Raw genomic sequence first — 27,701 nt, forward strand, 5'->3', positions numbered from 1 at the left:
TCAGGCAACATCTATTGAATGGTTTCTTGCTTTGTGGATGCAGAAATTGTGGATTTCTGTATATCGGACACCCATTCACATGCAGTTAAAGGAGCGTGTCTATTTAAAATCTCCAAGGGATACTGCATGGCTGGTACAGAAAATGGGGTAGATCCGAGTAGGCTGATACGTCCTAACCTCCATCGCTCAGTGTTATTTAAGAAGCAAGGGACTGTCCTGGCTGTGTGCGATATGATGGCATTTGTGTAACTAGATTTCAGGCATTCATAAATGTTGATGTATGGAAACAATTCATCCTGGAACAATTTTCAAGAAACATAACAATAATGGGAGTAGTCCATAGGTTGAAAGAGGGAAGATGTTTTCACTTTATACCCTTTTGTGTTCTTTGAATTTTTTTAACCATATGTATGAATTTCTTTTCCTTAAAAAAACGGTAAATGTATTTCTGAGTCTTCACAGTAAATAGTTTATATCCAGTGTTTTCTGGATCTCTGGTGTACCTCTGTATTACACACACACACACACACACACACACACACGCACACACACACACACACACACTTCTTCAACAATCATGTTGGTGTATTCAAGGCTCTGAAGAGTACCAAAATCATGAAAATTGCTTCCACTTTAACTCAGTGCTGCCCAGGTATATTTGACAAGGGCCCCTGCTTCTCTCTGGAGTATCTCTTGCCATCCCGAGGCACACTTCTGTGCTCTTTTTTACTTTATTTTTTAAATTAAAAAAAATTTTTTTAAACCTTAAAAAATTTTTTTTAAATTTATTATTATTTTTTTGGCTGCGTTGGGTCTTCACTGCTGCGCACGGGCTTTCTCTAGTTGCGGCGAGCGGGGGCTACTCTTCGTTGCGGTGCGCGGGCTTCTCACTGCGGTGGCTTCTCTTGTTGTGGAGCACAGTCTCTAGGCGCGTGGGCTTCAGTAGTTGCAGCATGCGGGCTCAGTAGTTGAGGCACGTGGGCCCTAGAGCTCGCGGGCTTCAGCAGTTGTGGCTCACGGGCTTCAGTAGTAGAGGCTCGCGGGCTCTAGAGCGCAGGCTCAGTAGTTGTGGCGCACGGGCTTAGCTGCTCTGCGGCATGTGGGATCTTCCCGGACCAGGGATCGAACCTGTGCCCCCTGCATTGGCAGGCGGATTCTTAACCACTGTGCCACCAGGGAAGGCCTGTGCTCTATTTTAAATTGTGGTTAGACATTATTGGAAGCATCATCTATTTAATCAAACCTCTTTGTATGGGCTCTTGTGCTCGGCACGCCGGTTTGTAGGCTGAGACCTTATCTTGGAAGAGAGTGGCTAGGTGATGCCCCTTCACTGGCATGGGACAGAGAGGCCTGCAGCCTGTCAGCACTGCCTGAGCACCCGCTGCACACAAGGAGTGGAGCTGGGGCAAGCTCTGTACACACCAGGATCAGGAGGACCCTTCCAAGTCCTGGTGGTCATATTCCCATCCCAGGGCCCAGGACCTGGCTGGACACCTCAAACGTGAGCTACAGCCACTGGCGCCGAGGGCAGGATGCTTCTGTAACCAACCCCTGCGGCTACATTGGGAGAGACCCTTCCTTTGGGTGGTCGTCCTCGGAAAACTGCACGCAGGAGTTCGCCTGCATCTGCGAGTTTGCTGAGCTGGCCTGTGCTGTGGGGTCTCCCTCCTTCTTTCTTTTTCTGTCTCTCTCTCTTTGTCTCTATCTCTCTGCATCTCCTTCTGTCTTGCTCTGTCTCTCTTTTTCTGTCTCTCTCTGTCTCTGTCTCTCTCTCTAAATGCCCACGGTCTCCGGCTGTGTGATGCTCCGTGTCTCACTTCATCTCTCCAGCCCATGTCCCGCTCTCTCCCTGTCCACTCACCTGCCTACCCGCCCTCTAGTCTCACTTGTCTCTCTGTCTTCCCCCTCATAACCCACATTAGAGGGGAATGCTCAGCCCTATTTCCTCTCCTTTTCCAGTCTTCCCATGAAGAGACATGTGGTCCCAGGAGGCTGTTCTCACTCACCCTTGACTCCCGCTCCCTGGTCAGCCTGGCTTTGAGCCCCTCACCCCCGCACCCCACTCCCAACTCCCAAATCCCCCCACGCTCTGCTCTTGTGCCCTTTCCAGCTGCTGCCTATGGTAGGCCCCTTTTGTGGGCCCTGGGAACCCCTTCCTGGGGACTGTGTGTGCGAGTCCCCGCAGGAGTGGCCCGAGACCCACACGGGGTCCTGCCTGCCATGGGGGGCCTGGTCTTGGAGCTGAGCTACCTCGTGGTCCCCTGACCCTCAAGCCAGCCTTGACAGAAGGTTCTGGGCTTCCGGGCCCAGTCCCTTCCCTGGTTCTAAGCCCCTCATTGGAGACTCTGGCGCCCAGGCCCCAGTCTGGGTTCAGACACTTACTGGGACCCCTGCTCTATCTCCCCCATGCTCAGCTTTATAGATGCCATGCAAGCTTAACTTTCCTCCCTGGCCGATTCTGAAAACTCGAAAGCTTTGTGGACCTGTGGGTTATGCAACTTCCTCACTTCTTACCAAAGCTCCCACTCAAGCCCCATCCCCTTCCCCACCCCCACTGCAAGCCTGTCTCAGCACCGTCAGCCGCCAGGGTCTTGCAGCCCCTGGCACGAGGTCACACTAGGAAGTGCTAACATACATCCAGCAGGAGTTCCACGCACTGAGCTGTACATGCCTCTGTGCACTTATTCATCACACAGTAGAAATACCTCCATCATTCTGTCGCAGGCCCATGGTAAAGCTAAGAAAGGTGATGCTCAGAAAGGGTAAGTTCCTTGCCCAAGGCCACACAGCTGGGAGGTGACAGGGATGAGACGCGAAGATCAGAGAGAGAGACTGGGAGACACTGTGCTGCTGGCTTTGAAGGTGAAGGAAGGGGCAGCCTCTAGAAGCTGGAAAAGGCAAGGGAATAGCTTCTCCCCTAGAGGCTCCAGAAGGAACCAGCCCTGCCCACACCTTGATATTAGCCCAGTAAAGCCCATTTTGAACTTCTGACCATAACTGTAAGAAGATAAATTTGTGCTGTTTAAGCCACTAAGTTTGTGGTCATTTGTTACAGCAGCCATTAGGAAATGAACACAGATTTTGATCTCAACCACTGCCCTGTGGCGGTCCCACCAGGCAGACGGGCCTGAGTCTGAAGCCAGTGTTTCCCACTTTCTGCTGTGCACATCTGAGCCAGGTCATTCTTTATCAACAAATGTTTACTGAGCATAGACCACATGCCAGGAGCTGGGCTGGAGTGGAGTCTCAGCACAGTGACCCCACAGAGCCCGATGTTACCACAGGGGAGGATAATAGTGCAGCTCACAGGACTGGTATGAAGACTCAATGAAATCACTCATGCATTCAACAAATGCTTGTTTAGCATCTATGATGTGCCAGGCATTGTTTTCAGATAAGTCTCAGGGAAGGCACTCGAAACAGGTGGAATGATAGTTGCCACTTTTACAGCCCTGACCCTACACGTACAGACTCATTTGATCCTCCTAATGACTCTATGGGGTGTGATATTGGCTCCCCCCCAATAAAGAGGAGGCACGGAGAAGCTGAATAACTTGCAGAAGACCACACAGCCCGAGTGTGGCTGGGCTGGCCCTAACCCTGGGCAGTCTGGGCCCAGAGCCATGCTCTTGCCCACCACATTGTTTCTCACCCCTGCTGAGTCAGCTCCCACTGTGTCCTTGCATCTCACAGTCCTGACCCCTGAGACCCCTCTGCTTCCCATCACCTGGCCACTTGCCCATCTGTGACCACAAGCCCTCCTAAGGTGTCACCTTACCTTTGCCACAGCTGTCAGCCAGAGTCTGGCCTGCGAGAGCCTCAATGCCACCATGCACTGTGGCTCAGGGGAGGTGATCCAGATCCAGGATGCTTTCTATGGGCGCCAGACTCCTCATTATTGCATCCAGGACGCCGGGGACCCCTCAGACCTGGAGGAGGAATGCAGCTGGGTCAGTGTCAAGGACAAAGTGGCAGGTAGGGCCCAAGGGCTCTGTAGCTCTGGCTGCAAGTGCAGGGCACTTCCTGGTGTCCTGTGCCCAGCAAAGGGGTCTGGAAGGATTGAACAATCTTCATATCTGACCTTGGGCCTCCATCATATAGGAAAAAACTGGCCAGTCTGCCCACAGCACCAAGCAGGGGAGTAAGGGGGCCGTGGCTCACCCTTCACCTGACATCAAACCCACCCGACGGGTCAGGTGGACATTTTGCTCCCCACCCCAACTGGGTGCAAAAACGTTGCTTTCTTTTTTTTTAATTTAAATTTTTAAAATTTCGAAATACTTCAAACGCACAGACAAGAATGAAAAAAATTTCAGTGAAATCCCCTGGACCCACTACCCAACTTTGTCAAATCTTAGCATTATGCCATATTTGCTTAAGATTCTCTCATTACAGAAATGAATAAAACATTAGATTCGTATCATCTGTCTTAATACATGTTGTACTAGTTTGTTTCATTTATTATGTAACTATATCATAGTTTGTCTTTTCCTCTATTGAGAGATGTGCGGATTGTTGCTTAATCCTTGCTATTATGAATAGTCCTGAAACAAACAAACGTTCCAGGTTGTATCTCTCCTGTTCTGGATGGTATCTCTCCTTCATGTGGGAGAGTTTCTCTAGGGTCTTATTTTTCTAAATCAGATTAAATCTGCCTCTGAGCCACGTTTGTCTGGTGACAAGGATTCTCCCTTGGAAAGAAACTTGCACCTCTCCCCGCCACGTCTGACCCACATCACCCCTGCTCCCCTTAGAGCAGGCGTGGGGGAAAGAAATGCCGAAATCAGCCAGTTGGTTCTCTTTGGCTCGCCTCGTTGCCCCAGCATTCCTGAGGCTGTGGCCCCCCAAGGAGGAAAGGCCTGGGCTGGACGGGCCGATGGGTGTGCCTCCCTCACAGATGGAGCTCAGTGGGCTATTTCCTCAAAGGCCCAGATGCAAGCTTCCAAACCTTGTAGCCACACCCAGAGGGCACATTGGATAGGAGCCCTTCATCCTTTTGGGGAGGGTTGGAGGAGATCTGGGCAGAGCCCCAGGGGGTCTGTTTGTACCTAAGCGTCACCAACACTCATTCATTCAGTCAGTTTGCTGATAGACGTTTATTGAGCACCAAAATTGTGCCATGCACTATCTTGGGCTCTTTGGATGCAGGGATGAATCAAATACAATCTGTTCTTCGAAGATGTCACAGTCTAATGGGGAGACAGATACAAATACAGGCAATTACCTAGCACTGTGCTCAATGTCACACAGAAGGGAGAAAAGGTGCTGTTTAGTTACTCATGCAAGACTCATTTTGTACCTGCTATGTATCAGGTACTGTTCTGTGTGCTGGAGATAGAGCAGTGAACAAAAACAAAGCAAAACAAAACATTCCCTCTCTCTTGGAGATTGTAGTCTAGTGCTGTGGATGCACCTAGTAGGGTACAGATCTCACACTGAGGGGTATAGCAAACTGGGTCCCAGCAGGAAAACAGAAATCATGCTAGGTCTTCCAACAGAGGGAATTTAATGCGGGGAATTGGTTACCCAAGTCATGGAAGTGCTGAGAAGCCAAATAGGGGATGATGATCCAACCCTGAGATTAGAGGAGCGGAAAGCCGCTACCACCCCAAAGGGCTGGAGGGACAACCATGGGGGAATGTCACACCAAAACCAGAAGTCAGGGCCACCCGGCAGGTGCTAGAACCATGATCTGCCCTGTGGGAGCAAGGACCACGGAGGGAGGGACTGGCCAGAGGGAGCTGGAGCTGTGGAGGAGATGTGGTGAGAGAGAGGGCAAAAAGCACCCTGCCCTGTACCTCTTCCCATCTGGCGCAGGCAGACTTTGAACCCCCAAATTCCCACCCTAATCCCTGGAACTGCGGGTATGATGAGATGCCATGCCCATGAATATGTTAACGTACGTGGCAAAAGGGTCTTTGTACATGTAATTATGGTTGATAATCTTAAAATAGGGAGATTATCCTGGATTATCCAAGTGGGTACAATCTAATCACCTGAGCCCCTCAAAGCAGAGAATTCTCTCTGGCTAGAAGCATACGAGAGGTGTGGCAGTTGGAGAAGTCAGTGAGATTCAAGTATGAGACAGATCTGATGCCTCACTCCCAGCTCTGAGAGACAGGGGGTCACATGGGAGGACTGGAGAGAGGCCTCTAAGAGCTTAGGATGGTCCCAGCTGATAGCCAGCAAGGAAATGGGACCTCAGTCCTACAGTCCCAAGGAACTGAATTCAGCCAACAAGAAGAATGAGACTGGGAGTAGATTCCTCCCCAGAGCCTCTGTGACACCTTGATTTCAGCCCTGTGATACCCTGAGCAGAGCCCAGCTGAGCCCACCCAGACCTCTGACCTCCAGAAAGGTGAGGTAATAAATGTGCTGTTTTATGCCACTACGTTTTTGTAGTTTGTTACAGCAGCCATTGGAAGTTAATACGTCGTCTTCAGTCTTCCATCAGTTCCTGCCAGTGTACAGGGCAGTTTGGGAAATGTAGTTCCCTGCAACGTGGAACCAAGTGGGGTGAGGGTGGATCTGTGGGCCAACGGTCAACGGGCTGGCCACCTTCCCAGAAGAGGTGAGATCTAAGCTGAGACCTGAAGATATGATAGGAGTCACGCAGGAAAAGGACAGCTGGGTGAATGGGGACAGGTATTCTGGGGAGAGGGAAGAACCCATGCAAGTCCGAGGAAGAGCGTGGTAGGTGCAGGGAACTGCAAAGCACTCAGCACGGGGGGAGGTGGGGCACTAGTGCCTGAGGAACCCAGACCCTAGCCCCAGGATGTTGGGGAGGCACTGGAGGGTTTTGAGCAGGGGAGGATCACGGCCAGGTGTATTTTAAAGCTGCCTGAAGGCTGCTGTGAATCCAAACAAGGGAGGCTGATGCCAGAAACCCAGGTGAGAGAGGCTGGAGGCTGGAGGGCAATGCAGATGGAGAGAAATGGACAGATTCCAGAAACAGAAGGAAGTACTGACAGGACTTGTCAATGATGGGAGTCCAGGATGACCCTGGCATTGAGAGGAGAGGCTGGGGGAGGAGCAGCTGGTGGCAAAGGTGGAGGAGGCAGATTGTATTCATGTCCTAGGGCTGCCTTACCAAGTACCACAAACTGGGTGGCTTAAAACAACAGAAACACATTCTCTTGCAGTCTGGAGGCTGAGTCCAAAATCAAGGTGTCAGCTGGACTTCTCTACCTCCGAAACCTGCAGGGGAGAGCCCTTCCTTTCCTCTTCTAGCATCCGGTATATGTCGGCAATGCTTGGCCACAAACCCTTGTAGGTGCATCTCTCTAATCTCTGCTTCCAACTTCACATGCCCTGTCTCTGTGTCCAAAGGACAGCAGTCATACTGGATTAAGGGCTCACCCTAATGACCTCATCTTAACTTGATTATGTTTGCAAAGACCCTGTTTCCAAATAAGCTCACATTCACAGGTAACAAAGGTTAGGACTTCAAGACACCTTTTAGAGGGGACACACTTCAACCCAAATCAGAGATCAAGACCTCATTTCAGGATATGAGAAGCCTGGGGTGCCCTGTGACGTCCAAGTGGAGATGCTGTGTAGACAATTGGACATACAGGATAGGAACTCAAGAGAGAGCTAAACAAGAGACATAGATCAAGGAGTCATCGGCCCATGGCTAAAAACCGGGTGAGGGGGACACAAAACCATAACAGCTGGGGAGGAACCAGGGCCAGAAGAGCATCTGAGGAGGGGGTGGGGCTTGCCTGACTAAGCAACCGGACAGGAAAAGAGCATTTAAGTATGCCAAAGCCTGGAGCAAGCATGGGTTTCTAAGATGCGAAAGACAACAAGGAAAGTGATGTAGTGCAGGGCAGAGCCATAGGATGCTCTCAAGCCAAGGAGGGAACCAGGGCCACAGCACCTGCCTGTCCCTTCTCCAGGCCTCTCTGTAGGCATCTATTACGTCTCCATGGGCGGAGGGAACGGGTGTTGGGATGACCCTGAAGCTTCTGGCCTGGGGTCTCCACACTCCTCCCTCCTGTGGGCACCTGGTGCCCCTGGCAGACTCAGGGTTCCTAATCTTGTGCCCTCTTTGCCAGTTCTCAGGGTGTAGGTTTCTACCTTAGACCATCTGAGTAGATGCCACTGGACCAGTGGTTCTCAAAGTGGGGTCCCTGGGCCAGCAGCATCGACATCTCCTGGAAGTTTGTTAGAAAAGCAAATTCTCAAGCTGCCCTCCAAATCTACTGAATCAGAATCAGGGTCTGGAAATTTGTGTCTTCACAAGCCCTCCAGGGGGTTCTGGTATTCCGAAGTTTGGGAACCATTGTGCTGGACCCTGAGATATTTGAGGGCAGGAATCCTACTTGTTTCTCCCCCAGCACCGGGCTCAGTGCCCCGTCTTCAGTAGATACCAGCAGGTACTTGTTGGGGGGATGGTGGGTGAATGAACGAATGCGAGGTCACTCATCTCTGTCTGACCCTACCCCTTAATGTCCTTCACACGGTTTCTGCTTCCGCTGGGATGTGGGTGCCTCCCAGGCCAGTGCCAGGGGCTGCAGGCCTGCCAGGTGGCAGCAGATGGGACCTACTTTGGAGACCTGTGCCCCAGCCGGGGCAGTTACCTGTGGGTGCAGCACCAGTGCCGGGAAGGTGAGTCCCCAGCTCGCCTGGGTGTGGGAATTCCCTGCTTGTCTCTAGCCCTCCTTGGAGCCGAGGGAGCAGCTATCCATGGGGGTGGATCTGCTCAGCACTAAGAGACCTCCTCGCCCAAAACTGCTGCCCTGTGGCTTGCCCTCCCCACCTGGCTTAGCCGCAGGGTAAAGCATTGGAGGTTCAGTTGCAAAACAAGCCATCAAGCCGGAAGTTGAAAAAAAACTGTTTTAACCCCAGGACCCTTCAAATTAAATCTCATGGGGTGACCCAATAAACACAACAGACAAAACCAAGATTACTTGATTGGAAGGATTCCCACATGCCATACCCACTCAACCACCACCCTCCCTGTAGACTGCCATTTTAGAATGCACAGGGGCTTTTACAAATCTAAAAAACCATAAAAATAACCCATATTACCAGAATTTATAAAAGCTTTATAAATCAAGAAGGAAGAATCCCTCCCTTCAATTCTACAATTCTATTCCTCATAAAGAAACTACTCTTGTTTAGAATAAATTCTTCCCTGCTTTTTAAAGTGTTTTCATAGACATGGCTGTGTGTGACTGTATAGATGTATATGTCTACAACTCAATTTTTTTCACTTAATAATATATCCTAGACATCTCTCCAAGTCACTACCTTATTCTTTTAATGACTGCATAGTATCCCATCATAAGATTATGTCAAAATTTATTTAACCCGTTCCCCTCTTGATGGACATTTTGGTTGCTTCTGAGTTTTTGTCGTTATGGATCACTCTGCAGTGATCTCTTGTGCGTTCTTGTGCATATATCTTGACGTGCGCCTGGGATTATTTTTAGAGGAGAGATCCCTAGTAGCAGAAATGCTGGGTCACAGAGTACGTGCATTTTAAATGTTAGTAGACATGGCCACATTACCCTCCAAGATGGCTGTATCGAGTTCATTCCTGTAACAGTGTGAGTGCAAATTTCCCCTCAAGCTGGGACACCACATTATGCCATTGTCCAACCAATTGATCGGTCAGAACGGCAAATTCTACCGAGTCCGTGAGTAATGGTTCAAGGAGCTCTGAAGGGGAAAGATGAGTCAGGGAAGGTTGGGGTCCCCAGGGGCCATCCAGGAGAGCGGGGTCCTTGGGGACAGGAGGAGGAGGGCTACACGGAGGAGAGGGTGCAGGAAGGTGGGGTGGCACTAGTTTGCAGAACACACTTGGGTGGAATAAGAGTGAGCAGGGTGTCTTGTTCTATTTTCTGGGAAGAGAGGCCACATGGTCTGGCAGCACTTTCCATTAGGTGGTTTTGCTCCTGGACAAAGGGTGCCCTTGGAGATCTGCCAGTTGCAGCCTTGCTGTCATCAGACAGACGGGTAGCTTAGGGCTATGGGGTGAGTTGGGTCTGGCTACCATATGGACCAGATTTTCTGTCCTGACTTTGATTTCAAATATCTTGTCCCTTTTGAATCAGTGTGTTCTGATCACCATCAGTTTCTGATTTCTGAAGGGAAGGACTTCATCCAGCAGTATCCCCTGCCCCCAACCTCCTGCCTCTGTGCCCAGAAGGGCCTGCTGCATCCTGAGTTTCCTCGGATGATCATGAATCAGTACCAATCAGAACCACAGTGGCTTTCGGACCATCTCAAGAAAGTCCTTTTCATTTGCATTCAGCTTCTTACATATTTTCCCTTCTCATTTAAGTCAGAAACCAAAAGATTGTGCTGCACCAATCAGCCCATGGCTGGGTGAACCACCACAAATTCTACCCCTCACCCCATCCTCCAGGCCAACTTGTGAAGCTCAAATTTGTAAAATTTAATGTGCACTAAATTGCTAACAATGATTCATCAGCCACCCTAGCCAAGGAGATTTTCCTAAAGGTGCTTTGCCTTTTGCCTTTTTAAACGTTATAAAATACATTTAGACAATCAATGGATCCTGGTTAAATAAATTAGGGTACATTGTGCAGCTATTAAAGAGTATAAGGCAGCTCTAACTGAATTCATATAGAACATCTCCAAAATACACTAAGCGAAAAAAATGGAAGGTGCCAAATAGTGAACAGAGCACCATTTGTATAAATAGAAAAGTATGTACATGCTTGTGAGTGTGTAGGTATCTCTGGAAGGAGACCCAGGAGACTGGTAACAATGGCTGCCTCTGGGGAGCAGAACTGGGGGACTGAGGGGTAGCAGTGGGGGAGGGCTTTCTTTTCACTGTAGACCCTTTTGTACATTTCAAATTCTGTATCTGGGTCATGTATTACCTAGGAATGAAAAATAAAGTTCAAAAGAACTTTAAAAAGTAAAAATAAAATTTTTAAAACTTTAAAAGCCCCACTGAAGATAAAGGTCAGGTAGATAGAAGAGAGTAGGTTTTAAACAGAAACATCTGCTTTGCAACGGCAAATGGTATTTTGAGTTTTGATCTGCAGGCCTGAAGCTGACAGTGTCCAATAAGAGTTTCATCTTTGACAATGTCACCATCTCCCTTACATGGTTCTTCTCTCCCTACATTGGAAACCTGTCCTGTATAATTAATATGGGGGATGGCCACACTTTCTACCCCTACTACCCCACAAGGTAAGAGGAATTTCTGAGCCTTGAGTAAAAATGTATCAGTCAGTTTCTGCTGCATAACAAAACACCCCAAAACTTAGTGACTTACAATAATAGTTATAATTTTTCATGGTTCTTTGGATCAGCTAGGTGTCTTTTCTTGCCTGGACTAGCTCAGCTGGATGGCCTAGGAAGGCCTCATTCTTTTGTCTGGCAGTTAGCTGGATGTCAGCTAGTGGCATGTGCCACTCATCACGCAACAGGCTAGCCTGGGCTCATCTGCATGGTGGCAGAAGAGTTTCCAGCAGGGAGTGAAAGCAAGGCCCAACGTGCAAGCATTTTTCAAATCACTACTTGTGTCACATTTTCTAATGTCCCATTGACCAAAGCAAGTTCCATGGCCAAGCCCAGATTGAACAGGTGGAGAAATAGTCTCCACCTGTTGGTGGAAGGAGAGGCAGAGTCACAGTACAAAGGTGCATACATACGGAAATGGGAGGAATGGTGCTCACAGATTTTCTCAATGGAGAAGGTCACTCAAATAGTCATGGAGAGCTGGGTCCTTTTAGCTCGGCTCTGTGGAATCTCCCCTGAGTCACTGTCCAAGGAGTCAGTAACGGGGTGAAGACAACGCTCACCTGGGTGTACGAATGTTTTTTGTTGATAAGGATAATAAAAATAATAGTAGCAATATTAATAACAGTCCAGCTAAGCAGCTTTCACACCCAATCTCACTTAATCCTCACAACAACCCCACGAGCAGGACCTATGCTGTCCTGAATAACAGCCACTCACCATATGAGCTACTGGGCCCTTGGAATACAGCTACTCTCAACTGAGATGTGCTGTAAATGTAAATGCACGTGGGATATTGAAGATGTAGCTCCCTTCCCGTGAAAGAATGGAAAATATCTCACTAAGTGATGTTTTGATACTGATTATACATTGAAATGATAGTATTTTGGATCTATTGGGATTAAGGAAATAATTTTTTTAAATTAATTTCACCTGCTCCTTCTCACTTTTTTCAGTGTGACCATTAGAAAGTTTACAATGACACACGTGGCTCACACAGTTTCTGTTGGACAGTGCTGAACTACATAATCATCTTGTTTTACGGACAAAGCTACTGAGGCTTAAAGAGGTCCAGTAGCGTTGCCCAAGCCACGCAGCTGGTGAGTGACAGCATAGCCAGGCAAGCCAGGACTGCCTGGAATCAAAGCTCAGGCTCTTAGGCTCTTAGGCCCTGGTGGAGAACACAGCATGCAGCAACGGCGCCCAAGGGCACCAGACGCTGCATCCTCCAGGGAAGAGTAGCTCCCCAAGCTGATGGCAGCTGAACACAATTCATAACATTTCAAAGTCCTACCTGGGCCTGGAGTAAGCTCCATTCTACCCTGCTGGGTGCCCCAGCTGAAGGGGTGCCCCATCAGTTCCAGATCCTCCTTGGCATCTGGCTCATTTCAGGGAAATCAAGGATCCCCAGGGAAATCATGGAGGCCCATAAGCACCTCTCCTAACCCTGAAACATCTCTGGTTCTACTCTGTGTGGGCTAGAGGTTCTGAATCCAGCCCTGTGGGTGCCTGCCATTCCCAGAAGGCCTGGGTGGGCTGGGGCAACCCAGGGGCCAACCCGGTCCACAGTCCAAATCTGATCCAGTGAGTGCGGGTCTCAAACCCAGAAGTCCTCTGGGGTCTCAGGCGTTGTGCCATGCCGCAAAATAAAATGTGTCCAGAGGCTGGGGTTCTTATCCCAGATATGATGTGAGACCCAGAGTTGTACAATCTCTGGGTTTCCATTTCCTTCCCTATCACATTTATATTGATGGCGATCTTAACTGTTTCACAGAGTAAAATGAGAAATTATATATGAAGTTGCTTTGGAGAAAAAAAAGGTTTAAGTGATAGAAATACCCATGGCATTATTCTGCAGGTTTCTTCCCGTTTGCTACCATTTCATCAATAAAACAAGAAATGCTAAGTTACACAATCTTTCAGCCCCCAAATTTTATACAAATTGCATTTGGCATAAGTCAAAATTGACTGACTGTAGCCCTGCTAAGTTCTTTAGTTACACAAGGACATTTCAGTAATATACAAATGTAGTTAAAAACTGGAGCAAATGGGACAAAATGCAAATATTTGTCCACTCTGGATGGTGAGTCCAAGGTTGTTTATCATATTACTCTCTGGAATTCTCTGTGTGATTAAATGTTTTCATAATCTAAGAGAAAGAGCAATAAACAATGCTTTACGTTTGCAAACCCTCTGGGCCATTTGCTGTAAGTGAAAGCTACTGCATTTATTTTTCTCTTTCGAAAGAAATAGATGGTGATACCCTCCACCATCACTCCAAGCCAATAACCCAATTTTGTCTACTTTAAAGATCTGTTAGACCTTGAAACCACCCACTCACCTTCTGCTATCATTTTTATTAACATTGGGAGATATATTTCTGATGCTTTCTTATCAGCACTAGCAGCCTCAGAACTCAGTTTACAGTGTGAGAAATAGCATGAATTTCAAGTATACAGAAGTCACATACTTCGTGCAAACGTCACTATGCTTTTTTAAAATGTGTTTGTATGGACGCCTACTTTTGCTTAACTCCTCATTAGGCTAAGAGGTGGATTTTTCAAATCAGACTCCATCTCCATCCTAGATAAATCACATGAGCTAATGGATAGGATTCAACCTCAAATAGAAACAGCGTAAGACGTCAAAGGATTTCTCCTTTAAAAGCTCCTTCTAGCCTTGCACTTCCCATGTCTTGTGTTCATTTGCATGGCAAGCTTTTTTGTTTCTCTGTTTGTCGTGGGAAACTTTCTACATTTCTGAAATTATATTATGTGCCTATAGAGACAATTTGAATAAAGTGAAATTTGTCCAAGTCCAGCGTTGGGTAATTCAGCGCCACCTACTGACAGATCTGGGTATTGCCGTAATTCTTGGGTCTTTATTTTAGAGTCACCTCTGGACAGAGCTGAGTCTGGGGGACCTCCCATTAAATTGTATCACATTCACGTCAAGTATCAAAGCAGTGTATACAAATCAGTAAGTGATGGAATTTTGAACTAATTTTTAAACTTTTTATTGAGGCATAAGATATGTATAGAAAACTGCACAAAAAGATACAGCTCAATTAATTTTTATACAATAAACACATCCATGTAACCAGCACCTACATCAAGAAACAGAACATGACCCAGTACCCAGAAATCCTCCACGGGCCGCACCCCCACAAGGATACTGATTTCTAACATCATCGATTACTGTGACCTGTGTTTGAAAATTATATAAATAGAAGCGTAAAGTATATTTTCTCTTGTGTCTTACTTCTGCTCAGTAAGTATGTTTTTGAGATTCATGCATATTGCTGTGTATAACTGTGATTTCTTTTTTCTCACTGCTATATAACATTCTGTTGTATGAATATTCCTCAACTTATCCATTCTAGTGTTGATACGCATTGGGGTGGTTTCCCATTTGTACTACTACAACTTGTGCAGCTGTGAACATTCTAGTACATGTCTTTTCATGCACATATGTACACATTTCTGTTGGGTTTATACCCAGGAGTGGAATTCCTGGGTCATAGGATCATTAAATTTAAGTTGTTGTCTCCATTGCTTTGTACTCCAAGCACAGCTTCTCTTTGTTGGCAGCAGTTACTAAACCACTTTGCACTCTTCTCTCTTGGGTGAGATCACTGGGAGACAAATCAAGAAAAATCCACTTCTCTGCTTTTTAGTCCTGGGCAATTTCACTTGGCACCAGAGTTTAGAGAATGGAATAAATTGCTTCTTCCAGACAGATTGCTGAAAAACAGGTAGGATTCAAGGTCATCTTCACATTTCTACCGTTAGTTTTCTTGTTCTGAAATCGACATGGTTTGATATTAATAATGGCCACTCCAACATTCTTTTGATTAGCGTTTGCTGTTACATCTTTCTTCCATCCTTTTACTTCTTTTTTGTTGTTGTTAACTGTTATTGTTTTCTCAAAGTGATTATTTTTTCAAAATTTTTATTGGAGTATAGTTGCTTTACAATGTTGTGTTAGTTTCTACTGCACAGCAAAGTGAATCAGCCATACGTATACATACATCCCCCCTTTTTTGGATTTCCTTCCCATTTAGGTCACCACAGAGCACTGAGTAGAGTCCCCTGTGCTATACAACCATCCTTTTACTTTTAACCTATCTATATTGTCATATTTAAAGTGGGCATCTTATAGACAGCATACAGTTGAGTCTTGGTTTTTTAAAATCTCATCTGGCATGATAATTGGTATGTTTAGACTGTTTACAATTAATGTAATTATTGATATAGTTAGATTTAGGTCTACTATTTTGTTATTTGTGTTCTGTTTGCACCCTCTGTTTATTTTCCCCCTGTTCCTCTCCTTTCTTCCCCTCTTTTGGATTATTTGAATATTTTCAGCATTCCATTTTAGCTTATCTATTGGCTTTTTTGGTTGTTTTTCTTTGTATTACTTTTTAAATAGTTTCCTTGGGGATTACAATATACATATCTAACCTTTCACAGTCTACTTAGAGTTAATATTTTCCACTTCAGGTAAAATGTTACATGAACTTTTTTACCTAAAAAAAAAAAATGTTATGGCCTTACCAGCATATAGTTTCCTTTGCCTGCCATCTTTTATGTTGTAATTGTCAATTGTGGGACGTTTACATACATTGAAAAGCCCTTTCAACAGTCATACATATATTAAAGAACTTAAGAGGAGAAAAATAGGCTACATTTACCAAGATATTTACCTTTTCTTGCACTCTCCCTTCATTCCTGAAGTTTCGAGTTTCCCTCTGATATCATTTCCCTTCAGCTGGAAAAACTTCCTTCAGATGTCCTTTTTCATTTTTTTTTTTAAATAAATAAATTTATTTATTTATTTATTTATTTTTGGCTGCATTGGGTCTTTGTAGCTGCGCACGGGCTTTCTCTAGTTGTGACGAGCGGGGGTTACTCTTCGTTGCAGTGCGCGGGCTTCTCATTGCGGTGGCTTCTCTTGTTGTGGAGCACGGGCTCTAGGCTCATGGGCTTCAGTAGTTGTGGCGCGTGGGCTCAGTAGTTGTGGCTCATGGGCTCTAGAGCACAGGCTCAGTAGTTGTGTCACATGGGCTTAGTTGCTCCACGGCATGTGGGATCTTCCTGGGCCAGGGCTAGAACTGCATTGGCAGGCAGATTCTTAACCACTGAGCCACTGGGGAAGCCCAAGCATTTCTTTTAAAGTAGATTTTACAGCAACAAAGTCTCTTACAGAATTTCTTTATTCCTGAGAATGTCTTTATTTTGCTTTAATTCCTGGAAGATATTTTTGCTGGCTATAGAATTATGTGTTGACAGCTCTTTTCTTTCAACACTTTGAAGATGTCATTCACTGTCTCTGACCTCCAGTTTCCAAAGAAATCTACAGTCATTCAAATCACTGTTTTCTCTACATGTAGTGTATCATTTTTTTTTCAGACTGATCTCAAGATTTTTTTATCTTCAATTTTCAGCACTTCACTATATGTGTGGGCAAGGTTTTAAGGTTTTTTTTGTTTTGTTTTGTTTTTGTTTGTTTGTTTTTTACACTTGTGGTTTCACAGAACTTCTTGAATCTTTAAATTTATGTGCTTTGCCAAATCTGGAAAGTTTTCAGCCATTATTTCTTCAAATATATTTTTCTACAGCAACCTCTTTCTTCTCTCTGGTGCTCCAATAATACAAATGTTTTACTTTTAGATATTGTTACACAGATTGCTGACATTCTGCTCATTTTTTAATTTTTTTTTTTTTTTTAATTGGTGAGTGACTATCTATTTATTTATTTTATTTATCATTTTTGGCTGTGTTGGGTCTTCGTTTCTGTGCGAGGGCTTTCTCCAGTTGCGGCAAGCGGGGGCCACTCTTCATCGCACTGCGCGGGCCTCTCACCGTCACGGCCTCTCTTGTTGCGGAGCACACGCCCCAGACGCGCAGCCTCAGCAGTTGTGGCCCACGGGCCTAGTCGCTCCGCGGCATGTGGGATCCTCCCAGACCAGGGCTCGAACCCGTGTCCCCTGCATTGGCAGGCAGACTCTCAACCACTGCGCCACCAGGGAAGCCCTCATTTTTTAATTTTTAATATTTTTTTCTCTATGTTCTTTAGATTGGATAATTTCTCTTGCTCTGTCTTCAAGCTCACTGACTTTTCCCTCTGCCATCTCAATTCTGCTATTGCATCCAACCAATGAATCTTTTATTTCAGACGTTGTGTTATTCATTTCTAAAATTTCCATTTGGCTCTTTTTAATAGTTTCTGTTTCTCTGCTGAGAACGTCTAGCTTTCCATTCATTTCAAGAGGGTTTCCTTTTACTTCATGGAGCATAGTTATAATAGTTGGGTTAAAGTCTTTGATATTTTAATATCTGAGTCACCTCAGGGCTGACATCTACTGATTATGTTTTCCCTTGAAATTTGGCCACATTTTCCTGGTTCTTTGTGTATCAGGCAATTTTGGATTATATTCTGAACATTTTAGGTAGTAGGTTCTGACACTCTGGGTCCTTTTAAAAATACTCTGGAAAATGTTAATTTTTTCTTGTCTGTTTGTTTTGTTTTAGCAGGCAACCAACCCAGTTAGGTTCAGACCACACATTCTGACTTGCCTTCTGTGAGCAGTGGTTCCCATTCCAGTTCAGTTTCCAAAGCCGTCAGGGTCTGTTCCATTCATGTGCCACTCGGGGTGCTGGTTTATGTTGTACTTTAGTCCATGAGGCCTTTGCTATATTTCTTTGGGTCTGTCCTGCACATGCGCAGTTTCTGGGTGAACTCATGATTCATGCTGGGCCATACACAGAATTAGGGAATCATCTTCTCTCCATCTCTCCTTTTCAGGACTTTCGCCACAATCTCCAGCTCCCACAGGCCCCTTTCCATGGATCCTCTGGATAGAAAGATCGGTTTTCTCTTAGGGATTTTGGGGTCTGCATCACCCCACACAGTCAGTGAGGCTCCAAGAGAGAGGACAGGCTGGGGTAGGTACAGGAGAGAAAAAAAAAAACCAACACAAAACAAAAATGGGTATTTCCTCTGTAGTCTCAGACTCACTGGGGCCCTTTTTCTGGTTCTCTAGCTAAACAGAGGGTGTTTCTCTTGGGGTTTTTGTTTTCTTTACTCACTGTGCAGTACCATGACCCAGACTACCCTCGGGACAAAGTCAAGAGATAAAGGAGATTAAACAAACAAAACCACACACACACACACACACACACACACACACAAACCCCAGAAAGAAAACAGGAAACTCCCGTCTTTATGGATGATTCTTAAATTTTTGACTTTCACCTGCAATCTGCCTACTGTTTTTTACTTTTCAGAGTCCTTGGGTAGTTTCTTTTTGTGTTCTGCCCAGGTTTCTAGTTGTAATTAATGGAAGAAATAGGCTATAGTGGGCTAACTCCATCTTGGCCGGCACCAAGAATCAGGTTACTGTTCTCCAAGCTTTTTCACAACTGTATCCATTTGTAAACTATTTCTCAAGCCCTCACTATGTGCTAGGCTCTGTGCTAGATGCCAGCTATGAAGGGAGAACTTGACAGACACTGTCTGCGCTGACAGCCCCACAGGGAAGAATGACAGTGGATAAGCGAGCACAAAAGGGGTGAGTGTCTCCTAGGAGAAGCAGCAAAGCTATGGCGGTTATAAAGGGAATCTAAGGAGCCGCCCCTGAGGAGGTGAGGTTTAAGCTGAGAACTGAAGGAAGAGCAAGAGTATGAGCAAAGGGATGGGCAAGAGGCCTCCCTGTAAAGAGCGCACACTTATGGGCCTTGGGGTGGAGAAGGAGTGACATGTTCTATGGACTGGAGAGAGGTCTGAGCTACCAGTATGGTTATAGAAGGGGAGTGTGGCAGGAGCTGAGGAGGAGGACAGGAGGGGAGGTCACATGAATCTTTTGGGGCCATTTGAGAGATTTTAAATTAGTCCCCTCGGGAAAATGAGAAGCAAAACATACTCACAATTTTGATATGTTTGGACTCATCCCATTTTACAAATGGGGAAAACAAGGCTCAGAAAGGTAGGCTGGGGCATAGTATTTTACAGATGAAGCAAGAAGGCCCAGAGAGGGGGTGTATATGAGCCACAGAGGGAGAAAATGGCAGACAATGGACTTGCAGCCAAGTATTCGACTCCCTAGTTAGTCAGAGCTATTTCTTCCATTTCTCACCTGCTCCAGGAGTCTCAGTGTAACCTTCACAAACACGGAGAGTGTGGCTTGGTCGTGTACCATCTTTTTCTTCATTGCTTTTCATCTTTGCAGAGCGGGGGAGATGTGTGGTGGGAATGCACACATGCACACGTGTGAATGCGCGTGTGTGTGAGCCCAACACTGGTAACGTTTCTGACCGTTGCTGGCAGTTTGTCCAGCAGTGTTTTCCACCAGTTCACAGCCCCTGGGGGATTCACTGTGTTTGCCGAGTGTACAACCAGCGAGTGGAACGTGATAGCTCAGAAGCAAGTGACGATGTGGGACAAGATGGAGACGCTCTGTGAGACTGGGTGTTCTGGCCTCTCCACATCAGGAACCAGCCCCCTCTGCTGGGCAGTCTTCAGGGACCCTCTGCGGATTCAGGTGGAGCTTGATGGAGGTGAGTCTGCAGAAATGGTCAAGGTCAGGGCAACCTTGATTTGCCCCCGATCTATCCATCCAGCTCCCAGGCTTCAGTAAATACTAACAGCAATCACTTATGGAGTTAGTTTCTTAGCCATTCATTTATTTAGCACCTAGTGTATACCAGGAACTGGTCTAAGTGCTTTATATAGTAGCCCGCCCAGTACATTTTACGGGGGAAGAAATGGAAGGAAGGTTGAGAAATCTGGCCGAAGTCACAAGGCTAGTAAGCTAGTGAGAGCAACCAGCCTTCTGAAGACCATTTGCACACCCCTAGTCCCATCACAAGACTTGGACTTCCAAGCCATTCCCTGTTGGGGGAATGTGAATCTCAGCACAGCCAGCACTGACCAGCTTGACACAATCACGTTGCCCCCAGTTAGGGCTGATAATCAACTGCAGCAGCTGCTATGGCTGGTGTCCATGCTGATTGCTCACAGCTTCTCTTCTGATTGGTCACAGAGGCCCTTCTGATTGGCCATCATGTCCATTTTGATTGGTCAAGGTATCCATTCTGCTTTGTCATGGCATCTATTCTGATTGGTCATAGCAGTATTTCTCACTGGTCACAACGTCCATTCTAATTGGTCACAGCATCCATTCGGATTGGTCAGTGTCCATTCTGATTTATCAGAACATCATTCTACTTAGCTGGTGCCCATGCAGTTTCAGTTGTTAAATATTTTGAATATCACCCCTTCTGTCAATAGAGACTCTCCCATCCTCACCGAAGGCAGTATCTTTCCTCAAGGCACAGGTCCAGTCTGAGATCTGGACAGAGGCCTGTTGATATAAACTGAGTGGCACAGAGCTGTGGAGGTGAGGACATGTCTCAGTCCAACCTCTTACCACCCGGAGCCTCTCTCAGAGCGGTAACTTCATGGATCTACAACGGGACTTTAAACACAGTGCTTGGGGCTCCTTTCTGTTCTGGTGTGCTTGTTGGTTGAAGATGGCTTGCTAGGTGCACCTGGAAAAACTTAAGATAATCTTTTTTCATTCTACAAATATAACTGAGTGACTACTCTTTGTCAGGTATGGGGGGAGGCAGCAATAAACGTGCAAGTCAGGGCTCCTGTTCTCAGAGGGCTTACATCAACACCATCAGCAGCAACAGGATCACTCAAACAGGAAATATACTACCTTGGTTTCTATTGGAAAGAATCTTAAATTAGTGGTTTAAATCATATTTTTTAAGAGTCAACCACAATATTTAGCATCCAGTTAGGATAACCAGCCCCAGTCTGTAAGGGAGCCCCATCTTAATGTGAACAGGCTGAGCTCTCTCGTTGGGCAGGGTTTCAGGCAGTTAGCCGTGGAGATGGAAAGGGCTTCACTGCTTCGGCTTAAGACAAGACTGGAGGCTAATTCTCATGCATAAAAACCAGCCACACCCTTAAGAGATGCTACCTTTTGAGCCTTCCTTGCCACAAGGATATCTCTATCAACAAAATGTTCTGACGTTTTTACTACAAACTTTTAAGTTTACGGTAACACATGCATAGTATAAATAATTAGAGGGACTTCCCTGGTGTCCAGTGGTTAAGACTCCGTGCTCCCAATGCAGGAGGCCCGGGTTTGATCCCTCATCAGGGAACTAGACCCTGCATGCTGCAACTAAGAACCCGCACGTGGCAATGAAGATCCTGTGTGCTGCAATTAAGACCCCACGCAGCCAAATAAATAAAATTAAATTAAAATAAAATAAATAAAATAATTAGAATATGCAGGTGAGCAGAGAGGGCCCTGAAAGAAAAATCATTCATGAACCCAATACTCAGAGATAATCTATTTTAATATTTGGGTGGGGAGGATATATCCTTACATATGTCTTTATATCCATATCTATGTCTATATGTGGAATCTGACTTCACAACTGGAGTCTGAACTATCTCAGTATAATCTACTGCATGACTGACATTCTTAAATGTGTCTTACTCCACCTAGGAACAGGGGTGACTTACACTGTGCTGTGAGGTAACACAACCCTGGCTGAGTTCACCACGCAGAGGGGCCCGCTCCCCTACAGTCTGACCCTGGATGGAGCAGTCCAGCAACGGATGGGCCCAGGGCTGCACCACTTGGAGATCTGAGCCACCAGCAACACCACCACCTCTGCCCCCTCCAGAAACATCACCATCCACTTCGTGGAGCCCCTGTCAGGCCTGCAGGCCTCCTGGGCTTCTGGCAACTTGGAGCTTGGACAGGACCTACTGGTCAATGTCTCGGCAGCTCACGGCATCCCGGAGAGGCTGACCTTTGAGGTGGCAGGACTCAATGCAACCTTCTCCCATGAGAAAGAGAGCCTTGGGGGGCCATTTGGGACTTACCACGTGGCAGCTCCGCTTGAAGGTACTTGGAGTTTGTGGCTCCCCTTCCAAACCTCCTTCCTCTTCCCTTCCTGACTTGGTGTCCAGGGTTCTGCCAGCCAGTTTTTCAGTGTGTCCTAGACAAAAAGATGGTTCACAGCATCCAGCCTGGGTCACAAAATAAGGAAGAGACAGATATTACCTGCAGTTATAGAACTTATGGTCATAGGGATTCTCAGCTTTGGCACTTCTGACATTTGGGACCAGATAACTCTTTGCTGCGGGGACCGTCCTGTCCACTGTAGGATGTTTAGCAGCATCCCTGGCCTCGACCCACTAGGTGCCAGTAGCCCCAGCCCCCAAGTCATGACAACTACAGATGTCTCCAGACATTGCCAACTGTGCCCTAGGGAGCAAAATCACCCCCACTGAGAATCACTGGAGGAGAGCAGGAGTACTTGGATTTCTTCCATCATTTCTAGAGGAGGATGTGTTTCGGGAAACTGCAGTCCACGCCCTGCGGGGGAGAGATAGGTAAAAACTAAAGGGTGGGAGAGAGAGGAACAAGAGAGGAGGTGTCAGGAGGCTGGCTGGAACAGAGATAGGGCAGCAGACTGGCTGGCACCAGCCAGGGCAGGAGGCCACAGCTGACGTGCATTTAATCTGGAAAGAACAGAGCGTCTCTGAGGGCAGTGTGGTGAGGTCAGCAGGCAGGAATGTGATGAAGGTGGCAGAGTCTCCAGCCCACCCAGGTCCGCTACCCTGGACCTCAGAGGTGTGTGAGAAAGGGGGTAATGATGTGCAGGTATGGGCTACCATGCCCTCAGCAAGGGATGTGGCAAAAGAGATGGCAGAAGGAACGACAGAGTCAAGAAGAGAAACACTGCAATTTTGCCAGGTACCAAAGGTACAGTTTGGAACAGGAAGAATCTGGAAATGAAATGGAATGACAATGGAAAATATAATACAGAGGCTGTAATTCAAATGCAAATTAATTTTTGTCTCTTATAAAAGCTACTTGGTAGGAGGTAAGAGAGAAAACCTCCATACACCCTGTGACTTTGGGGCTCACTCTTAGATGATAAGCGGTCTTCTCTTCCCCATGAGAAAAACAGACTGGATGCCTCCAGGGATGAAGGGAGTGAGGGGAGAAGGAAAGGGAACCAGGTAGGACAGGAAGGTCCTCACTTGGTGGCGCTGGCCTTGCTCTCACCGCCCAGCAGACGTTTGCAGCCGCCTCTCGTAGGAGCTTCTATGGGCTCTTGAGGTTCCCTGCTGGGCCCCTGGGACCATAGCTTCCGGGGTGGGGGTGGTGCCTCTCCGTAGAGGCCACGTCGGCTCAGCTGGTGCTTCTCCTGTCACCAACAGGGCCCCTTTCTCTGTTCTCATCCTCTCTACCCTCTCCAGCAACCCCCCCACAAGGCTAACATCTGGTCCATAGAAAATTCTCACCCAGTCCTCGGCTGCTTCCAGCTGACTGTAGTCATTTCCCAAATGCAGAAATGCTGCCTTTCCTCTCTCCCCTTCCCTCTCCCTCCACCCGTCATAGATCATTCCTAGGGCATGAGGAAGGAACCTGTCCACGGGGGTTCCCAGAGAACACACACCCAGCTCACCAAGGGCCCTCTCTGAAGACCTTCCCTCCAGGCTTGAGAAGAGAAGAAGGTAGCACCCGCCACCTCTGCCCCACGGGGGAGGCAGGGGCACGGGGATACTCATGTAGCAGCGGCTCTCTCCAAGTCTTCTGACAAACCCTCCTCTCCCCTCCCCACTCTCTCAACCCTGTTAAAACCATGTCGTGGGCCTCCTCCTGCTGGAATCTCCTCTCTCATCGGGCAAATGAGCACCTGCTCATCCTCTGAACTTCAGCTCTAGCCCCTGCCCCACCTCATTAACCATTTCTTTCTCCCCCAGGGTAGAAGCAGACCCCCAACCCCATGCCCACACTGCCTCCCATGCCGATTCCCACCTTGCAGTGTCCCACACGCCTACCAGACCATAAGGCTTTGAGGACAAGGACCATGCTTCATTCATCTCTGTGTCCCCAGAGCCTTGCACCGTGCCTGGCACACATCAGGGATACATTACATTCTTCGATGATCAAAGAGTCAGATACTGCCATCAGAGGACTGGAGAAGCACAGGCTGGGAGAACTGTCTCAGAGCAAGTTAAACAATTTATTACAATGCCCATAGTTCTCCACCCTCTGCATTGCAGGCACCTTTCTGGTCACTGTGCTGGTGAGGAATGCCTTCTCAAACTTGAGTTTGAAAATTGGAAGCATCACTGTCACAGGTAAGAATTTTCTGCAAGGGGGTATAAAACTTGTGACCAGGAGTTTAGGGCATTGCACTTCCTCGGGAATCTAGTGAGGGGCCCCTCAAAAGAGAGCTTTGAATACTTATTTTGTTCTACAGATATTAAGAATTCTCTGGTTACTCTAAATAGGCAATAATGTAAGCAGTATAACATCCAACCATTGATACAGAATTCTAAAACATTCGAATTTGTATTAGTTACACTGCTTTAGGCTTCAAATAATAGAAAGCCCAACATAAGTGGCTTTAAGTTCAAGTCTTATTATCTTATATAACTAAGAAGTTAGTTCCAGGGTTGGTTCAGTGGCTCAGTGTCACCAGCGAGGACCCAGGCTCAGTCTGTCATTCTGTTCTGCCATCCTCAGAGCTTTCGCTTGGTCCTTAGGCTTGTGTCTCATGCAATCAAGATGGCTGCCGCAGTTCCAGACATCACATGTCAACCCAGCATTATCCAGCAGCAGCAGAAACCCATTTCCCCCTGTGCATCTCTTTTTATTAGGGAAAAAAATCTTTCCCACTAGGCCCCAGCAACCTTCCCTTCAGATACCATTGGCCGAAGTAGGGTCAGGTGCCCAGCTGTAAGGGATGCTTTTTAGGCTCTGTGGGAGAAGATGGATTCTGACAGCCAAGAGGAAGAGCAGGGTATTGGCTATTGGTAGGCAGCCAATAGTAGATGTCACTGTCTTAACATTCACCTTGACTGTGTTTGCCAGGACTTTTGAGTAGCAAGAGAAAGAAAAGCAGTTCAAAATGGCTCAAGCCAAAGGAAATTTTATCAACTCAGAAAATAAAAGTCCAGGGTTTAGGCACAGCAGGACCCAGCCACTCAATGTCTTCAGAAGTCTGCCTCTCTCCATCTCTTGGTTCTATGTTGGCTTCAGTCCGACTCCCTCTTCCCAAGTAGTAGCAAGATGGCCGCAGGCTTCAGTCCTTAACCCCAGAGGAGAAAGAGCATCTCTGGGTTGATATTTTCAGAACAAGTCCTGAGGCTGCCTCTCACTTGTCTAAGCTTGGTTCACGGTCCCTCCTAGACCTGTTGCTGAGACCAGAGGGAAGTGGTACTCAGGGCAGACCAGGATCACACGTCCACCCCGGAACATAATGTAGGATCAGATTCATCCAAAGGACTAAGGGTGGGGAGGGATGGTCCCCCAGGGAAAATATCATCTGTAAGTGCCATTAGCAAAAGAAGGGGACATGGATGCCTGGACGGGGGAAGAAAATATGAGATGTCCGTTCTACTTACTGTCCACAGTCCTCCTAGGAGTTTCCACGTATAGAATTTGAGGTCCAGGGAGGTTAATTGACTTTGCAAAAGTCACTCAGCTAATTCATGGCAGGATCAGGGTAGCAACAATTTCTCTGGATTTCTTCACTCAGGGTTATTGGACCATCTTCCTTCTTACGGTTAAGAAAGATCTCTGTGTCTGGCATTTTAGCTTTGTTTTGTATAATTTTACAGACCTTCAAACTTATCATTGTGAGAATAAGAATTCACTGAGAGGGAATTTTTTAAAGATCAGTAATACCCTGATCTTAAAACACCCAAGTCACCAGGGCCTAGCGAATCACATGGAATGACCAACCCTAAGTGCTTAGCTTAATCACTACACTTTAATTAGACATTAATCAAACTCACATTTCAATATCTTCAGAGCATATCAGCTGAGAGTGCCTTTTCCACGTTTTTTAACTTGACACACTAATATTCTTTACAGAGAATAGATGACAAAGCAATAATACATACAGCACAGCATTCAGTCCTCCTGGAGTTTTGAGAAATAAGGGTTGCCTTCAGCCTTCTTTACAGATCAGGCACCTAAGACTCAGAAAGAGTAACTAACCTGCCGAGGTTCGCACGGCCATTAAGAGGCCAATGAATGGATCCAGAAACACACCATGGTGCGCTGAGTCCAGCTCCTACCAGCCTGCCAGAGCTGGTTGTGCCCATCTCTTCCCACTATGCATTCAGTGAGGTCAACTTGGTATCCTGAAATCTGCCTTTATGGGAATATTTGCACCACAGAAAATAGCATATGAGATGAGGGCTCCCCACCCTCACCCTTCAGCTGGCAGGTAAACATTACTGGCGAACAGCTGCAAGTCTGACCTTAATCTTGTTCTACCTGCCATTGGCAGCTGCCTGCCTCTTTCTTATCTGCCAAAGAAGTGTCTATAGCCCAGCGGTGAACATCACGGTTTTGCTTTTGACCCATTTCTTACAATCTGAATATTCTCTGTGTGTCCCTAAACAATTTCCAAAGACAGGCAGATACTCCCAGGGCAGCCTCAGCGTACCCTCTGACTCTGCCCTTTGGTGACCTTATAAACACCACCAACGTCTGACACCCATCCCCACTGTGTTCATAGCTCCTTCCAGCCTCCAAGAACCACCTGGAACAAAGGCTCAGGAAAAGAATGTATTTTTTTTTAAAACACTTAACCTCACAAGAAAAAGATGTCTAAATACTCTGTTTTAGCTTTGAATTTGGGCTTTTGGGTGCTAACAGCCAGAGCACTAGCAATCGCTGAGGCTTCTTCTGTTTAAAAAGAAACCCAGGGCTTCCCTGGTGGCGCAGTGGTTGAGAATCTGCCTGCCAATGCAGGGGACACGGGTTCGAGCCCTGGTCTGGGAAGATCCCACATGCCGTGGAGCAACTAGGCCCGTGAGCCACAACTACTGAGCCCGCGCGTCTGGAGCCTGTGCTCCGCAACAAGAGAGGCCGCAATAGTGAGAGGCCCACGCACCCCGATGAAGAGTGGCCCCCGCTTGCCACAACTAGAGAAAGCCTTCTCATAGAAACGAAGACCCAACACAGCCAAAAATAAATAAATAAATAAATAAATAAATAAACTTAAAGTCCAAATTTATTAAAAAAAAAGAAACCCAGAAGGATTGAAATCAAATGAAGCATGCCCTCTAACCACAACAGCATCATGTTATAAATCAATAATAAGTTATCTAGGATATGTAGATATCTCTCAGACACCTCGGAACTTAAACAGCACACTTCTTAAAAAAAAGATCAATGGGTCAAAGGAAAAAAACACAAGGATATTTTAAAATATTTTAAGTGATAATGACAATACAACTTATCCAAATTTATGGGATACAGCTAAGGCAGTGCTCAGATGGAAATTCATGGCTTTTAATGCTTCTATTAGAAAAAAGGCCCAGGTCTTTTGGTATTTATAGCAAGACCAAGTCTTTGACTCCTTGCTGTTGACATTGCTCATGCATGCATTTATTCAATAACAGGATTTATT

General features: G+C 46.6%; 2 protein-coding genes across 2 annotated transcripts in view; one reads left to right on the top strand and one right to left on the bottom strand.

Moving 5' to 3' along the window:
• Positions 1-27,701, bottom strand: part of BCO1 (beta-carotene oxygenase 1) — a 90,683-nt gene that overhangs the window by 54,637 nt on the left and 8,345 nt on the right. Inside the window, exons 7-9 of the mRNA XM_068527572.1 lie at positions 22,138-22,284; positions 11,664-11,789; positions 3,779-3,929 (exon numbers count right to left, since the gene is read on the bottom strand). The gene's annotated coding sequence lies outside the window, so the exon portion shown is untranslated. The remainder of the gene's footprint in view (positions 1-3,778; positions 3,930-11,663; positions 11,790-22,137; positions 22,285-27,701) is intronic.
• The window catches only part of LOC137752350 (polycystin-1-like protein 2), an 81,607-nt gene that overhangs the window by 1,337 nt on the left and 52,569 nt on the right, over positions 1-27,701 (top strand). Inside the window, 8 exon segments of the mRNA XM_068527086.1 lie at positions 1,473-1,659; positions 3,797-3,975; positions 8,503-8,613; positions 11,028-11,175; positions 19,555-19,784; positions 21,755-22,159; positions 24,334-24,411; positions 26,805-26,854. Of these exon segments, the coding sequence (XP_068383187.1) occupies positions 1,473-1,659; positions 3,797-3,975; positions 8,503-8,613; positions 11,028-11,175; positions 19,555-19,784; positions 21,755-22,159; positions 24,334-24,411; positions 26,805-26,854 (1,388 nt within the window).

This window comes from Eschrichtius robustus, chromosome 19 (genome assembly GCF_028021215.1).
Source record: "Eschrichtius robustus isolate mEscRob2 chromosome 19, mEscRob2.pri, whole genome shotgun sequence".
Lineage (NCBI taxonomy): Eukaryota > Metazoa > Chordata > Mammalia > Artiodactyla > Eschrichtiidae > Eschrichtius > Eschrichtius robustus.